The sequence below is a fragment of the Thalassophryne amazonica genome, chromosome 6 (genome assembly GCF_902500255.1).
Source record: "Thalassophryne amazonica chromosome 6, fThaAma1.1, whole genome shotgun sequence".
Lineage (NCBI taxonomy): Eukaryota > Metazoa > Chordata > Actinopteri > Batrachoidiformes > Batrachoididae > Thalassophryne > Thalassophryne amazonica.
Window position 1 is genome coordinate 2725513 of NC_047108.1, and position 18527 is coordinate 2744039.

Sequence of the window (18527 nt, forward strand, 5' to 3'; positions counted from 1 at the left end):
GCTTTTTCTTAAAACTAAAAATGTCCATGAATGGTGTGTCACTGCAAGGAAGTCCGGGGCCTCGCAGTCTACGTTCCTTTGGTAAAGGATGAGCAGACACGGAGACATAGAAAATGTTCAACAAGCTCCTGACAGGAGAGTTTTCACTGCGCTGCAGTACCGTGTCACATCAAAGTAAAAAAATAAAAGAATTTCAAGAGGTAACAGTAAAACACAGCAGAAATCAAACAATAACAGAGTGTATGCATACATACACCATTTCTTTAACAACTAAAGGCAGACGATTTGCATCAGACAAATCAGGTCACATTTTGTCTTTAAGAAATGAAAAGACACTTGTTTCATTTGATTTGGATCACATTCAAGAGATTTGTTTTCAATTTGAGATCAAGTGTCAAATTCTTTTTAAAAAAAAAAAAAAAAAAAAAAAAAAAAAGAATTTGACACTTGATCTCAAATTGAAAACAAATCTCTTGAATTTTATATTGAAAAATATGCATTAATTTGCACTGGATATTCCCAACATGTGCAAGTTTTGGAGGAGACGTCTGCAGATTCAATCAGTGGTTCTTCATATTTTGGATGCTTCCTCCAATGGTTTCCAGTTTTCCGTGCTGCACTTACATACTAATCACCAGGTGTATTTCAGGAGTGGACACCGGGGACAGCAGTGAGAAAAGCAGGAAAACGGCAAACCATTCCAAACACGGATACACAAAGACCAGAGTCTGTGAACCAGTGGATTACCTCGTGTTTGTGAGCTGCACACTCTAAAAAAGGAACTGTTGTCTCAGTGAGAACAACTGATGTAACAATTTGTACAGAGTTTAAGTTATTTCAAGTTTCAACTGAGTTAATGCCACAACACACCTCTACTTAAGTTGAAATAACTTTAGTTAGGTTGAAATAACAAGGGCAGTTTTTCTGAACAACAGGTGAACCTCGCTCTGCGTTTCAACACCCTTTGATGAGAGTGGTTCTGTTTTAGTCCAAAGAACCCATCAGCAATTCTGTCTGCAAAAGACTTTGGGGCAAACATCCAGACAAAAGACTCACAGCACTACAATAAACCCCATCTCACTGCCAAGTCAGTGTTTCAGCGTTACCACTGATCACCATTTCAGCAATGACAATGAAACATCGGAAACATTGCCATTAATATTTCCTTTTGATGATTGCTACAGTGCGGCTGATATACTGGCCGATATGAGCCTTTCATGAACATATCAGTATCTGAGTTACTCTTGCAGAAATGAAAACTTTTATTTTATATAAATAAATAATGAAGAAAAAGCAGTCTGAAATTGTGTGATTACAGTTTATCCAACAGAGGCTGTTCTAGTGGCACCATTTACAATGCTGTCAAGCACAGCTGGGACCCCATCACCCCTTGGTCTCATTCACTAGAAGAGACAGGAAAAGTGACTGACTGGTTTTCATTTTCAATCACAGTGGGTGTTTTATATCCACTGTGACTGAATTGATGTACTGCCAGCTAAGTGGAGCAAAAATAGTGATTAATAATAATTTATGCCAATTTTGATAAGTGATAAGTGGAAACACCTGAAGCATGCAGACAAATCAAACCAGGACATTTGCAATCACTTTTACTGGAATAAGGTGAGACAGGAGAGGTTGTCTTGTCTTTGTAACTGGACAAATCCAGAAGAGCAGCACAGCTGCCTGTCGCTGTCCCAGTTCACGTGGTCTCTGGCAATGAGCCGCAGTATTCAGGCCGCTGCAGGGTTTCCCTTCACAGGGCTAACGCAGTCTGACTACCTCTGGGCTCTAAGTCTGTCACAAGCTGTATTTGGCTGGTGAGCTTAGTTGACACGGATACCTGAAATAAAGGGCAGCCCAGCAGGAACCTTCTTTTTGTATTCCACGTAGTCATCCGCAAAGAAATGGATGAGAGATAGCTCCTCCTCCTCAATCCGCTCCCGGAAGAAGCGCCAGCTGGCTATTGTGTAGCCTACTATACACACCGGGTTAAAGAGCATCACCTGCAAGACAACAAAGTCACCACTTACTATAAAATCTGCCTTTCTAGTGACCGGCTGGAACAAGTGACTTTACAATTTATTCAGTTCATAATAATACGTGTGACTCATTTAGTGGTTCTACTGAAGAGGTGATGTTTTTGCCTCTGTATCATGGGCAAAACTTTCTGCCACTGGGATTCATACATATCTTTTGATCTGAGATTTATGTTGGGCCACAGTGGAAACAAGTGCATTTGTCGCTTTTTTGTGTTACCCTGTATTTTAATGTAGTATTGTTTTTACATTATTATATGAATAAAATCACATGAAATCTTCAAACAGCAAGACTTCCTAAACTAACCTGAAACATTTCAAAAGATCTGAAGTCGCTTCCTCCAACACCAAGTAAAAGCCTGTTACTGACCTGTGTTCCTATGCTCCAGTAGAACCAGCCCACGTATGAGGGGTGTCTGAAGTAAGCGTAGACTCCACTCGTGACCAGCACATGGCTCCGCGCCTTCTCATTCTGGACAATGTGATTGAAGTTGGAGCCAGCGGTCAACATGGCAGCCTTTCGTAGACCCTCACCGCACAGCACCATCAGCAGACCCACAAAACTGATCCAGTTGAGCTGTTTCAGCTCTGCAGAAAGATTAAAGATTTTTTTTAAACCACTGTTCCAATTTCAATTTTAATTTATTTTCATTTATTTAGCGCCAAATCACAATAGAGTTGCCTGAAGGTGCTTCACACAAGTAAGGTCTAACCTTACTAATCCCCAGAGCAACAGTGGGAAGGAAAAACTCCCTCTCAGGAAGAAACCTCAAGCAGACCAGACTCAAAGGGGTGACCCTCCGCTTGGGCCATGCTACAGACACAAATTACAGAACAATTCACAAAACGACTATACAGGAAATGCTGTTGGTGCACAGGACAGGAGGGTCGCCAGCACAAATACAACTCCCATCTCTGGATGGAGCTGCACCTTAAACAGAGAATCAGGCATCAGAAAGACAGGAAATACAGTATAATTTGTCAGCATTAATCAACAAGAAAAACAGAAGAAATACTAAGGTGATCGCCGGCCACTAGCCCTGAACTTCACTAAAAGACCCAGAATTTAGGTAAAGTTGAGGCCGCGGCCTGCTCCAATTACTAATAAAATGACTTAAAAGAGTAAAGCCCCGTTTACACATAGACGGTAAACTCTCCCGGAAGCGTCCCGGCAGAGATTTTGCCCCCTCCGAGCCGTTTTAGGGCTCAAACGCCGTAGTTAACGCCGGCGCACGGGGGCGTGGTTTGGTTCTGGCTTCACCGGGAATCGTCGAAAAAATTATTCAACATGTCGAATAATTCCGGGAGCGCTCCCGGAGAAGTGGCCTGACGACGGAGACAACGCGAACAACGGCGTTTGATACTTTTTAATCGCCGTGTCATCCCGCCCCTTCCTGTAGTGCTGCAGTTTACACCGCCGTAATTGGCGGCCGGCGTTGTATCCCTAACCAACGGCGTGTAAAACGGCAACAGAGCCCACATCGGCGTCCTCAAAGGCGTTTTAACCGGTGACAGAGGCAGACAAAACAGCGGCGCTAGAGGACAGTACGCTGTTCTAAACGCCACCTCCCGGTTAACGGCGTTCCAAACGGCCGATAGGCGGTGGTCAGTATAAAAACACTAGCGCGCTGCATGCAGGTCTCTCACTCGCGGCCAGCTCCAGATATTTTTGCAGAGAAGCTCCAGTATACCTCCTAAAATAAAATTGGGAGCGGCAAGGACTTACCAAGAGGTCTGGTTCAGAAGCAGAGGGTAGCCCTGTGGTGCAGACGAGCAACACGTTGAGGAGGGGAAAAAGGAGAGAAAAGGCTGAGAGATGAGCTCCCTGTCACTCTCTCCCCCAGCACTGACAGCTGCTTCAGCCTATTATACTCTGGGGGCGGTGCCTATAAGCAAAGGTTCCTGGAGTAACGCAGGATTTGCCTGGATAAATCCAGAGGTACACAGGGCATTATCGGTGGCAGAACAGCACCGTTCTCACGCGCGTCTTAACCTCCGATTGTAAAGGATAGAACTGAGTATTAACCCCCGTTGCCTGACGTGTGCCGGATGCTATGGCGTCAAAACGCCGCTTTATTCGGCGGATTTAGCGGCGTTTTATCTGCGTGTTTGCGGCTAGTACGGCGCTCAAAACGCTGGCGAAATGCTCCATCCCTTTCCACCGCGAAAACAGCCGGAACTACCGCGAACTTCGGTCTACGTACTACCTGCCGACAAAACTGTCTATGTGTAACCTGGGCTTAAAAAGCGTAAAACAAAACTATATCAGTATGCTAGCCATATAAAAGGGAGAATAAGTGCGTCTCAAGTCTGGACTTGAAAGTCTCCACAGACTCTGACTGTTTTATTGACGCAGGGAGATCATTCCACAGAACAGGGACACGATAAGAGAAAGCTCTATGACCCGCAGATTTCTTATTCACCCTAAGGACACAAAGTAGTCCTGCACCCGGAGAACGTAAAGCCGGGGCCAGTATGTAAGGTTTAATTAGGTCAGAAAGGTAGGGAGGTGCCAGTCCGTGAACAATTTTATAGACTAGTAGCAGAACCTTAAAATCTGATCTCACTGGGACAGGAAGCCAGTGAAGAGATGCCAAAATGGGTGTAATGTGTCGAACTTTCTGCTTCATGTCAAAAGTCTGGCTGCAGCACCTGCGGTAAACCAGAAAACAGAACATTGCAGTAGTCCAATCTGGAAGAGATAAATGCATGGATCAGGGTTTCGCATCAGCCATACACAGGATGGGACGAATCTTCGCTATATTTCGCAGGTGGAAGAAAGCAGTCCACGTAATATTTCTAATGTGGAGGCCAAAGGACAATGAAGGATCAAAAATTACCCCAACGTTCCTCACTTTGTCAGTGTGATGTATGACACACGAGCCGAGGCTGAGCGTTAACTGTCCAAATTGATGCCAATGTCTCACTGGACCAAGAACCATCATTTCAGTCTCAGAGTTTAAAAGTAGGAAGTTTCTAGACATCCAACTTCTCACTGCTGCAAGGCAATTTTCTAAGGATTTTATGTGAACGAGATTACCAGCAGTTATCGGCATGTATAACTGAGTATTATCAGCATAGCAGTGAAAGGTAATCCCAAAATGCCGCAATATGTGCCCAAGGGGCGCTATATAAAGGGAGAACAGCAAGGGGCCTAAGACAGACCCCTGTGGAACCCCAAATTTCATGTCACTAAGGTTAGAGGTAGTGTTACTGTACAAAACACAGTGAGAACGACTGGTCAAGTATGACGTCAGCCATGCAAGGGCACTCCCAGTAATCCCAAAATGATTATCCAGTCTATCAAGTAGAATATTATGATCCATGGTATTAAATGCAGCACAGATCTAACAGCAGCAGAACCGTAGTGGTGTCCAAATCCATTGTAAGCAGACGCTCATTCACCACTTTAGTGAGAGCCGTCTCTGTGGAATGATATTTTCTAAAAGCAGACTGCAGTGGCTCAAAGAGATTATTCTCAGTAAGATAGTTAATGAGCTGCCGTGACACCACTTTTTCCAGAGTTTTAGAGCAAAATGATAGATTTGATATCGGCCGATAGTTTTTCAATACACTCGGGTCAAGATTAGGTTTCTTAAGTAATGGTTTAATCACTGCAGATTTGAAACATTTAGGAACAGATCCAGAAGTTAAAGAAAGATTAATAGTTTCCAGCACAGTCAGCCTAAGAGTGGGCCACAGGTCCTTAAACAGTTTTGTTGGTATACGATTAAATAAGCAGGTTGTGCTTTTTGTTGATGTCACGAGTTTTGTCAGCATGCCTAGTGAGATACTATCAAATTCTGTAAATCTAGGTAATACCTCAGTAATGGTGCCCACCTCAATAGCAGCCCCAACCAGTCCCAGCAGAAGACTGCCCCTCCCTGAGCCTGGTTCTGCTGGAGGTTTCTTCCTGTTAAAAGGGAGTTTTTCCTTCCCACTGTAGCCAAGTGCTTGCTCACAGGGGGTCGTTTTGACCGTTGGGGTTTTACATCATTATTGTATGGCCTTGCCTTACAATATAAAGCGCCTTGGGGCAACTGTTTGTTGTGATTTGGCGCTATATAAAAAAAAAATTGATTGATTGATTGATAGTGGCTGGGTTAAGGCATGCTGGGATATGTTTAACTTAATGTCTTCTATTTTCTTCTCAAAGTAATTCAGGATATCTTGTGCTGTAAAAGGACACCGAACTACAGGTGGTTGTCCATGAATAAGTGTTGCCACCGTGTCAAACAAGAACTTGGAGTTATGCTTGTTTTTGTTGATCAAATCAGAGTAAGAGCTCCGCTTTGTAGCCAGTAATGCATGCTTATAGTCTAAGATAGCATCAGGCCACGCAAGGTGGAATGCTTCTAATTTTGAACGGTGCCATTTCCGTTCTAGACCTCTTGCCTTATGCTTGAGGTCACGCAGGTAATCATTTAACCAAGGTGACTGTGATTTGGGGGAGCACAGTTTTAACACAGGTGGCGCAATCATATCGAGTGTAGTTTTGAGAACTGAGTTTAAACTATCCACAAGACTGTCTACCGATTGGGTATTTGCCAAATGTGAAGCTAAGACATCAGGCAGTCTAGCTTCGAATTCAGTCTTAGTTGAAGAGTTGATGCATCACAGTAGTGATATATAAAGGTTGTTGTTCCACTAAACACGGCAGCAAAACTGGAAACTTAAGTGAGTGATCAGAGACCACTGACACAAGAGGCATGATGTCAATATTTGTGATAGCAATACCACGTGCGAGAACCAGATCCAGGTTATTTCCACTAATGTGCATCGAGTCCCGAATGCATTGCTGAAATCCTAATGTATCCACAATTTCCCTAAATGATTTGCAGAGGGGATCAGAAGGCTTTATATACAACCCCTGGCAATAATGATGGAATCACCGGCCTCGGAGGATGTTCATTCAGTTGTTTAATTTTGTAGAAAAAAAAGCAATTCACAGACATGACAAAACTAAAGTCATTTCAAATGGCAACTTTCTGGCTTTAAGAAACACTATAAGAAATCAAGAAAAAAAAATTGTGGCAGTCAGTAACGGTTACTTTTTTAGACCAAACAGAGGGAAAAAAAAAAAAAAAAAAAAAAAAAAAAAAAAAAATATGGACTCACTCAGTTCCGAGGAAAAAAATTACGGAATCACCCTGTAAATTTTCATCCCCAAAACTAACACCTGCATCAAATCAGATCTGCTCATTAGTCTGCATCTAAAAAGGTGTGATCACACCTTGGAGAGCTGTTGCACCAAGTGGACTGACATGAATCATGGCTCCAACATGAGAGATGTCAATTGAAACAAAGGAGAGGATTATCAAACTCTTAAAAGAGGGTAAATCATCACGCAATGTTGCAAAAGATGTTGGTTGTTCACAGTCAGCTGTGTCTAAACTCTGGAGCAAATACAAACATGGGAAGGTTGTTAAAGGCAAACATACTGGTAGACCAAGGAAGACATCAAAGCGTCAAGACAGACAACTTAAAGCAATAAGTCTCAAAAATCAAAAATGCACAACAAAACAAATGAACGAATGGGAGGAAACTGGAGTCAACGTCTGTGACCGAACTGTAAGAAACCGCCTAAAGGAAATGGGATTTGCATACAGAAAAGCTAGATGAAAGCCATCATTAACACCTAAACAGAAGAAAACAAGGTTACAATGGGCTAAGGAAGAGCAATCGTGGACTGTGGATGACTGGATGAAAGTCATATTCAGTGATGAATCTCGAATCTGCATTGGACAAGGTGATGATGTTGGAACTTTTGTTTGGTGCCGTTCCAATGAGATTTATAAAGATGACTGCCTGAAGAGAACATGTAAATTTCCACAGTCATTGATGATATGGGGCTGCCTGTCAGGTAAAGGCACTGGGGAGATAGCTGTCATTACATCATCAATAAATGCACAAGTTTACGTTGATATTTTGGACACTTTTCTTATCCCATCAATTGAAAGGATGTTTGGGGATGATGAAATCATTTTTCAAGATGATAATGCATCTTGCCATAGAGCAAAAACTGTGAAAACATTCCTTGCAAAAAGACACATAGGGTCAATGTCATGGCCTGCAAATAGTCTGGCTCTTAATCCAATTGAAAATCTTTGGTAGAAATTGAAGAAAGTGGTCCATGACAAGGCTCCAACCTGCAAAGCTGATCTGGCAACAGCAATCAGAGAAAGTTGGAGCCAGATTGATGAAGAGTACTGTTTGTCACTCAAGTCCATGCCTCAGAGACTGTAAGCTGTTATAAAAGCCAGAGGTGGTGATGTGTTGGAGCGTTCGTTTGTTTTTCATGATTCCATAATTTTTTCCTCAGAATTGAGTGATTCCATATTTTTTTTCCCCTCTGCTTGGTCTAAAACAGTAACCGTTACTGACTGCCACAATTTTTTTTTCCTGATTTCTTATAGTGTTTCTTAAAGCCAGAAAGTTGCCATTTGAAATGACTTTAGTTTTGTGTCATTTCTGTGATCTGCTTTTTTTCTACAAAATTAAACAACTGAATGAACATCCTCTGAGGCCGGTGATTCCATCATTATTGCCAGGGGTTGTGTGTGTGTGGTTGTGTGTATATATATATATATATATATATATATACACACACACACAAACTCAACAAAAATATAAACGCAACACTTTTGGTTTTGCTCCCATTTCGTATGAGAAGAACTCAAAGATCTAAAACTTTTTCCACATACACAATATCACCATTTCCCTCAAATATTGTTCACAAACCAGTCTAAATCTGTGATAGTGAGCACTTCTCCTTTGCTGAGATAATCCATCCCACCTCACAGGTGTGCCATATCAAGATGCTGATTAGACACCATGATTAGTGCACAGGTGTGCCTTAGACTGCCCACAATAAAAGGCCACTCTGAAAGGTGCAGTTTTGTTTTATTGGGGGGGGATACCAGTCAGTATCTGGTGTGACCACCATTTGCCTCATGCAGTGCAACACATCTCCTTCGCATAGAGTTGATCAGGTTGTCAATTGTGGCCTGTGGAATGTTGGTCGACTCCTCTTCAATGGCTGTGCGAAGTTGCTGGATATTGGCAGGAACTGGTACATGCTGTCGTATACGCCGGTCCAGTTGAACTGTTTGGATTTAGGGGTGGTTCCAGAGTAGCAAATATAAGATGCCTAGAACTAGGTTTTGGTTTGAGACATTCCTAAAACATGCCTAAAACTCTCATGAATATATTCTCTGGGTTGACAGATGCCATTATTGTGTTTGTTTTATGTAAACATGCCAGGAGCTCAGGTTGTTTCTCCATTATTTTCAATGGGAATAATCACTGTGAGCTGCAATCACTTCCTGTTTGCTCTTCAGCATCCTGCTTATTGTCCTTTACAACACTGTTTGTCCTCTTTGTTCCAGAGTAATATATATAAGATGTCTGAAATTCAGTTTGCGTTCATTAAATTCCACGCAGATTAAACATATCACAGATTATTTGGAATCTTTATTTCAGCAAGTTTTCAGGGTCTCTACTGCCATCTACTGGCCAGTAGATGGCAATGTTCACCCTCTTGAGATATTCCATAATCCTTTGCACGCCAGAGTTGTTGCAAGTTTTCAGGGTCTCATGCATGCAGCCTCTTATTAACGTGAAGAAAAGCACAACATTTTGGTTGTATAATGTTCATTTACAATTGTCATGTGGATTCTCTGTGCTGTAGACCGCAAACTGTCCCTGAAAACTTGCTAAAATAAATATTCCAAATAATTTGTCTGCTATGTTTAATCGGCATCAACTGAATTGATGCACACTGAATGAATCAATGCACTCATCGCGCACGTTTGTATCTAGATACCAATTCATACTGACTAATCTCCACATGCCTAGTATGTACATATCCTACAGGAGTCTACACAGAAGGAGTCCCAACCAAGTACTGTGAACATACTTTTCAGAAGTTCATGAATCCTGTTTTAGAAAAACCTTTTTTGGATAGACTTGATGAAATAGTCTAATGTTTTGAGATGTGCATTTTCTATTTTTGGGAGCTATAGTCTGTAAATCTCAAAATTCAAATAAAAACGCTTGAAACATTTTAGTTTATATGTAATGAGCTCGCTCGCTCTCTCTCATATACACATACACACACCACATGCTGAAGGAGCAACTGAAGCAGATGTGGAAGGTAAAGTCCAAAGTTGTGCCAGTGGTAATAGCAGCATTAGGAACTGTAACTCCCAAATAGGAAGAGTGGCTCCTGCAGAGTTCAGCCCTAAGAACAGGTAAGATACTGGAACCCCACAAAATCCAAGGCCTCTGGTAGCGGACCCAAGATTGAGAAACATGCATACCACCCTCCTCAGCAGGATTGAGAAGGAGAATTTTTTTTTTGTTTGTTTAAACAGACATAATATACTATTCTGTCCTTGCTGACAGATTATCGAACAAAATAAAACACCCAGTAGATTTGACTGAGGGGTCAATTCCATATCAAGTCACCCAGAGACTCCCAGGTCACCCCTCAGTTCCGTTCTGTCAGTTTGATATGTTATTCCGTTTACAAAGTTATGGTGAAATGCCAAATGTTAGGTCTGCATCTTGCAAACATTTGAAGTTACAGCCTTTGGAAATTTTTTGTGAATTTTTCACATATTGTGAAATTGGTGCTTAGTACCAACTTCGCACGTTAATAATGAGCTCCCTATATGCCTCACAGCTTTCAAACTGCTCATGTCAGGCTAACATTTGGTGGTAAAGTTTCAATAAGTTTCAGTTTTGGTGTATTTAGTGTGATCTGCCTTCCACAAAGGCCTCTAAATCGTAGAAAGCCCAAAATTTTACATCGTTTGCATGTTTGATTAGATCAAAATCAAATACTAGCTACGGCTACCGAGTAATACCACCTGAGTAATCGGCCAATCCGGACAGCGGAGCGGCGCCACGATGAAGAGGCGTGGTCAGAGGAAGTGTGAAATACTGGTGAGTCACTATTAATAATTTCTTACGTGTCCAACTTCGTAGGTTGATCTTTAAAATTAAATTTGTTAGTTCTAAAAGCCATCAGAATTATTTATAGGAAAATGTTCTATTTTTTTTTTCTACTAAGGTTTGAACTTTGAGTGTTTACACAGGAGAGAAAAGTGAGAAAATGTTAATGCTGTTTGAGAAAAGTGTATAAAGTGTGTAGTGTGCAGGGGTTTTACAGCCTTAAAACATCTATAATTGTAAAAAATAACGCTGACTACTTCGCGGATTTCGCCTATCGCGGGTTATTTTTAGAACGGAACTCCCGCGATAAACGAGGGACCACTGTATATGATAAAATCATTATCAAGATGTTCACCAATGAATATAGCTTTTTACACCCTTCAGAAAACCACACAACATTTATCATTTATAGGTATATGATAAAATCATTATCAAGTTGTTTTACCAATGAATATGGCTTTTTACACCCTTCAGAAAACCATACAACATTTATCATTTATAAGAGGGTAGGCTGAAAAGTTCTAAGGCTGCCTATGATGCAGTTGTCGAATTGAACAAATTCAGGGTTATTTTTCTACATAGTCTCCCTGTAACTCCACACACTTCATCCAGTGGTGCTTGAGTGCTTCGATTCCCTTGGCATAGAAGCTTTCATCTTGAGAACGGCAGCCATCACCTCATCATTGCTCCGATAGTGCTTCCCAGCCAAGTTTTTTTTCAGGTTTGGGAACAGATGAAAGTCCGAGGGTGCCAAGTCAGGGGAGTATGGTGGGTGATCTAAAAGTTCGAATCCACACTCGTGGATAGTGGCCATGGCCACTGTTGACTTGTGAGCTGGAGGATTGTCTTGATGGAACAGCACCCCTTTCGTCAGCTTTCCTGGTCGCTTCTTTTTGATAGCCTCGCGTAACTGTCTCAGTAGGTTAGAATAGTACTGTCCATTTATGGTTTGTCCCTTTTCAAGATAGTCCATGAACACAATGCCCTTGGCATCCCAGAAAACTGAAACCATGACCTTGGCCTTCTTTGGAGGTGGTGACCTTGGGTGTTTCCACTGCATTGATTGTTTTTTGTCTCTGGTTCAAAGTGGTGAACCCAACACTCATCCTGGGTAAGAAAACGTTCCATGTAATTGGCTGGATCCTCTTCAAATTGCGCCAAGTTTGCCTTCGACATGACTAGCCTGGTGCGTTTCTGATCAGGCGTCAGAAGACGTGGCACCCACTGAGATGACACCTTTGACATTCCAAGTTCTTCATGCAGAATGTGTTCAATTCTCTCACTGGATATTCCCACAGCATCTGCTAGCTGATTAATCATTGATCGTCTGTCGTTTCATGAACAAGGTCAATGTTTTTCTGGGTTGTGGCTGTTGCAGGCCACCCAGACCTTGGGTCGTCTTCAAGGCTCTCTCTGCCCCTCTTAAATTCAGCTGCCCACTTCTGCACTGTAGATATGGAGGGAGCTTCATCCCCTAATGTAGCAACCATATCCGCATGAATGTCTTTGGGCTTTAACCCCTTCATATGCAGGTACTTAATCACACCGCGATGCCAGATTTTGTCCATTTTTGCTGTTTCCCTCTACCACGAACTTTCAAACTTGGCTATGAACCACAAACTACCTCACAACCTGGAAGAAAATAACAGTCATCAGAAGAGTTGAACTTAATGCATGCCAAGTTTTATTGAAATGGCATTTCTCCTTCTTGAAGAGCTTTAGAACTTTTCAGCCTACCCTCATATTTTAACCTGTCCATATTGTAAATATCAGAGTAACTTATCGTACATTTCACGCTGAAGTCACTTTATCTGATCACTTTTACATCCCGACAGTGTATATCATCCCGGCAGTGCAGCACTGAACTGAACAATGGTAGCCTTAGCTTTACCCGGCACTCAGTGCTTTTATAGTTCTTGTTTTTTAAGCGATACTTGTTTGTTTTATTGCATGCCCTTCTGTCTATTCCTACTGTTCTATGCTGCGATGTGACACTGAAATTTCCCCATTGAGGGATGAATAAAGGCTTTTCTTATCTTAATTACACCTATTATGCCATTGTACCAAAGTGAACTTCTTCAGTGAAACAAAATGAGTGTGCATGCGTGGATGTGGGAGGGCCAGAGGGGGTTGTAGAGCCTGGTGACGTGAGCAGGAAGAACTAGACATGAAGGCATCTGATTGGTTTTTGAGAGCGCACCACGGAGGGTTATACTGGTCGGAGTTTTATCGATCCTACAGCTGCTACAGTCGTCCGATTTTTTTGTTCCTTTTTCTGAATACATAATGTAGTGACTCCTGTTAGGATAGACGGACCATTTCACCCAATATAACAGAAAGTGTTTCTGAACAGAGTTACCAACCCTAGCTTTAAAATAACTTGGTACATCACAATCAATCATGCAAAATGTTCTATAGCCATAGCTGGTATGTTTCTTTGATTTTGAACTAATCAAAGATACAAACGACATGTACAATTTTGGGTTTCCTACCATTTTAAGACCTTTGTGGAAGGCAGATCACACTGGATACACCAAAACTGCCACAATTTCCCAACTCTATACCACAAGTTGGTACAGGGAGCTCATTATTAACATGCAAAGGTGGCAGAAAATACTGTTTTCATGATATGTGAAAAATTCAGAAAAGCTGTAACGTCAAAGGTTTTCAAGATACAGAGCTAATATTTGGCATTTCTCCCTAACTTTGGAATGTGATTAACATATAAAATTGACAGAATAAAGCTGAGAGGTGACCTGGGAATTTTTTTTCCAAAAAGTGGGTGATTTTAGATGGAATGACCCTGAGGTTGCTTTACTGAATATTCTCAAATAACTTTGGAAAACTGCAACACAAATGAAATATATATGTTACTTTACAGAGGCATAAGCTATGTTTAACACTCATTACATTCCTGTAAACACACAATTATGAAGGCACTTAGGAAGTAAAGAACACAAACGAAGCTCAACAATGAACTAAATCAGCTTTATCAGCTTAACCAGCAACTTAACTAGCCTCTTGCTAGCTGTTAGCTTCGTGATTAGCATTAGCATAGTTGGTACGATTTGGTCATGTGATCTGCAGCGTGCTGTTGTCACCAGAACTTCTCTGTCTTCTGTAGTATTTCGATCAGTTCTAATACCGTAAATGCGCCAAAAGGGTGCTGTGTCGCTGGCTGTACAGCCAATTAAATGCAAAATCAGGGCTTAAAGCAACTGACAATGTTTTTCTGCTGAGCATAAAGAAACACTGTCACCCATGTTGAAAACTACTCACATTTAATGGGTAAAATGCTCTCAGTCATAAAACAAACGTAGCGTACTGCAAGTTAAACTTCATCAAATCCATTTAAAGGTATCAATCCTGGCTCCTCTTCCTGATGATTAAAGTCGCTAACCGGTGCGGGCAAGAAATGAGACTCATCCGCCGTGTCACACTGGAGTTTTTATTCGTTCCTTATTAACGTGGCTTTTTCGTGGGGCAGCCACTTCTCAGACCCAGACTGGATCATCAATATCTGCCACTTCATCGGTTCATCAACTGAAATTAAAAATAATGTTGACTCGTTCCTTAAAATGCTGCCGCTGTTACGGGTGTCACGGCGGCTCACCGACAAGCTGAAGTTGCGGCCTCTTGTGTAAAGGAAAAAAAATATATATATACACGAGGTCTGTTAGAAAAGTATCGTACCTTTTTATTTTTTCAAAAACTGTAATATGGATTTGAGTCATATGTTTTTACGTCAGCCAAGCTTGAACCTTCGTGCGCATGCGTGAGTTTTTCCACGCCTGTCGGTTGCGTCATTCGACTGTGGGCAGGCTTTGAGTGAGCACTGCTTCACCCCTCTCGTCGTTTCATTGCTAGGAAATGGCGGAATGATTTGGGCTTTTTTTCCATCAGAATTTTTCCAGAAACTGTTACAGACAGGCAGCTGGAAACCATTCGAAAAATTTATCTGGCTTTCGGTGAAAATTTTACGGGCTTCACAGAGAATAAGGAGTGTTACTACAGCTTTAAGGACGGCCCACAATGGCGCACCGCGCGCCGAGCTGCCATCGAGAGGCAGAAACCACCACATCATTTCTAAACGGATGGCTGTGTGGAGCCGGGACCGCCGTGTGCAATTTCTCTGGTTATCACAAGAGCTGGACATCAGCCATTTTCCGGCAGATTTCACTTTTAACAAGAGATTTTGTCATGGCAAGCCGCGCGGAGGCTTCGTGCGTCACGACCGATTCGCTGATGAAGCGAGACAAAGGAACACCTCCGTTTCGGAGTGTTAGAGGACAAGTTGGGACATGCCCATCTCTCCACAATTTCTCTTATACTCACTCGACTGGTAAGCACTGAAAGCCGAGATAGGAACTTCACTGATTAAGCGTTTTTCTTCCAAGTGACCCGTTCTCTGCCACTGTCTGTCCTCCGGGCTGCAGCTCCGACTGATAAAAGCTCTCTCTCTGCTGAACTCGCTCCTGCTGCTCTTCTGACCAGGTTCCGAATCTCCAGGTGTTCGCTTGCTTTGGACTGTCTGCTGGAACTTGTTTGAAGTCCACTTGCTGTAGAAAATCACTGACAAATACAAACTCTTACTACGAGAAAACAACAGTAACATGATCGTGACGACACGTTGTTCGCTAACTCCTCACCACCAAAATTAACCTGGTACTGGTAGCTCATTTTACAAGTGAAAACTCTCCATTTCTGTTGAAATTTGGTAACTCTCCGACCATGCAAAAGCATGTGTGGAATGCACACTTTCATTTACAATAAAATGGTGCTACTGTTAACATCTATATACATAAAGGGCTAATTCTGTCTGTCTGTCTGGAATAAATACCCAAACTATAATATGTAGCCCTAAAAACTAGATATTGGGTGTCCCAAAAAAAATGCAACATACTATCAGCAAAGAAAATGGTCAAAGCATATGTCTAGGAAATAAATTTATGGCTGGATAGAAAGCTGAAAGGTTGAAGTTTTTCATACCAATATTGGCCCTGCATTTTGTCAGCCTCTTGGCCAATTACGGCCTGCAAACACTTTGGGGAAAGTGTCCTGAGGAATGTTTCGGATTTCTTGGCAGATGTTTTCCTTCAATGCATCGATGCTTGGCATCAACATAAACTTTACTAGGGTCTCTGCAAGTAAAAAAGAAACATAAGTGATTAAGTCTGTAGCATTTAAGGGTCAAACCGAGTGTTTTAAATGTTGTATATTTTTTTTGGGACACCCTATATATTCTGAATCCTCATGACATGGGGAACAAACTGGTACTTTTTTTTTTTTTAAGTTCTGGGCAACCAATAATTTATTGCTTTAATGTATTCTCTTTATTTATCTTTTATGGCTACTTGATGTCATCAAGAAAACCTGACTACAAAAAGTATAAAGCGGTCAGAATTCTAATCCCCCCCCCCCCCCCCCCCACACACACACACACACACACACACATACACACACCCACACCAATCTTGATGATGTCATCAAGAAAGCCTGAGTACAAAAATTAGAAAGTGGTGGCCGCAGCAGGAGGCTGAAGTGCAGATGCCACTTCAGTTTGTGCTGAGGCTGGGTGGTATGCATACTGAGATGACATTCTTCAAGGTACTAGGAGACCTGCTGACAGACAGTGGATGGAGCACAGTCATATCAACTGCTGGCATTGCAACTGGTGGTGTTGCTGACTCCCTTCTCAAAGCAGCACACCTGACCAGGACACTTCATGCCTATATCTTCACTGCAGCTGCTCTGTACCTCCTGCAGTTCCAAGCCTATTAAGATTACAAGCAAAGCACTGATGACCAACTGGATTTCGAGGAGTGGGTCAAAATGATGTTGGCCAGTCACCCACAGTTCCACTTCTGGAACTTGGTAATGGAGTTCAGAAATTATTTGTCAAGGAAGTGACTTCTCTCGGGGATGTCATGCAGGATCTTGGAAGTCCTTTCCTGGATGACAGTAAAGGACCTGTTGACACTCGATACCAAGGTGGTCATGAACCAGTCTACTGCTGAAAGTGTTATAACCATGCATGACATGGGACAGGATCAGTTTGAGACATATGTAGCGGAACATATCACAACTCAAAGTCAGTGGCGCAGCCTATCAAAAAGAGCAAGCTGCCACTATTCTGTGCATCTCAAACTACCGCAAAACAGAAGAGTCAAGTTGCTGCGCTGAAGGATGACTGCATTGCTCTCCAGGCTGTACACAGCCTGCCAAGTCTAGACAGGGCAAACCTGAAGAGTTCTTCCAAGTTTGGGAATCAGCCATCACTGTTAAAGTGTGGAGTGATCAGAACTGGCAAGAAATCTGACTTACTATCCCCACTGGAGGATCCCTGTAACTTTGACCATAAAGTACCCAAAGTTACCTCAGTTGTGCTCAGTGGTGCTATGGTAGTGCATTCTCTATCTTCAGTTGCTTCAAAGACCTTCTCTGACTATGTCTCACAAGTTTTTCTTCCCCACACCGAAAACATCTTGAAGAATGCTGACAGACTGGACACTGTTTTTGATGTTTACAATGAACAAAGTCTAAAGACATTCACTAGACAGGAGAGAGACAGTGGTGTTCACAGAAGCGTAGCTCTCTCAACCCAGATCCCAGGTAACTGGCAGAGCTTTCTCCGCAACAATGAGAACAAAACTGAGCTATTATCTCTACTTGCTGAACATGCAGCAGGTACTGAGAATCTCAACAAACAAATCGGGTGTACCACAAAGACACAAGTAGTGAGCAATGCAACAGTCAAAAAAAGACCCAGCTGGATCCCTGCACTCAGGATGAGGCAGATTCACGAAACATGCTCCATGTCATGGATACTGCCAACCAGGACCATGAACGCATTTTGATCAGAACGGCAGATACCGATGTAGTTATCCTGGCCATGGCAAACTTTCACAAGTTCAGTGTCTCTGAGCTATGGACATCATTTTGGACTGGGAAATTTCAGAGGTATATTGCCATTCATGTCAATGCATCTTCAGTATCCAAGGCCTAGACTTTGCCTTTCTTCCATGCATTCACAGGCTGTGATGTGACATCTCTCTTTGCTGGAAGAGGCAAGAAGAGTGTATGGGACACATGAAAGACATTTCCAGATGTCACTGACCTTTTCTGTCTATCACTTGCCCAGTGTCAGTTGACGGATGAATCATTGGCCCTTATTCAGAGATTTTTGTTGTGCTATGCACAAGTGAACTCTCCAGTGTGAATGAAGCAAGGCAACACATGTTCTCCAGAAAATCCAAATTACTTGATGGTATTTCTACAACACAGGCTGCACTGAAGCAGCACCTTCTCAGAGCTTCCTACCAATGAGGACATGTGTGGGGTCAAGCACTGGAGAAGGATCCCCAGCTGCTGAGATCCTCATTCTTTGGCTGGGAATGGGATGAACGCTCTTCCTGGTGGCTATCAAAATGGACCACCCTTCAACAGGTGCCTGAGATGTGCTGTGAATTGATAGACTGCAATTGTAAGAAATCTTGCAGAGGCCTGTGCAAATGCAAGAAGGCCCAACTCAGC

General features: G+C 42.3%; 1 protein-coding gene across 1 annotated transcript in view; it reads right to left on the reverse strand.

The window, feature by feature from the left end:
* Positions 1 to 476: 476 nt before the first annotated feature.
* icmt (isoprenylcysteine carboxyl methyltransferase) overlaps positions 477 to 18527 on the reverse strand; it is a 58982-nt gene continuing 40931 nt past the window's right edge. The window contains exons 4-5 of the mRNA XM_034171655.1: positions 2407 to 2624; positions 477 to 2003 (exon numbers count right to left, since the gene is read on the reverse strand). Of these exons, the coding sequence (XP_034027546.1) occupies positions 1824 to 2003; positions 2407 to 2624 (398 nt within the window). The 3' untranslated portion in view covers positions 477 to 1823. The remainder of the gene's footprint in view (positions 2004 to 2406; positions 2625 to 18527) is intronic.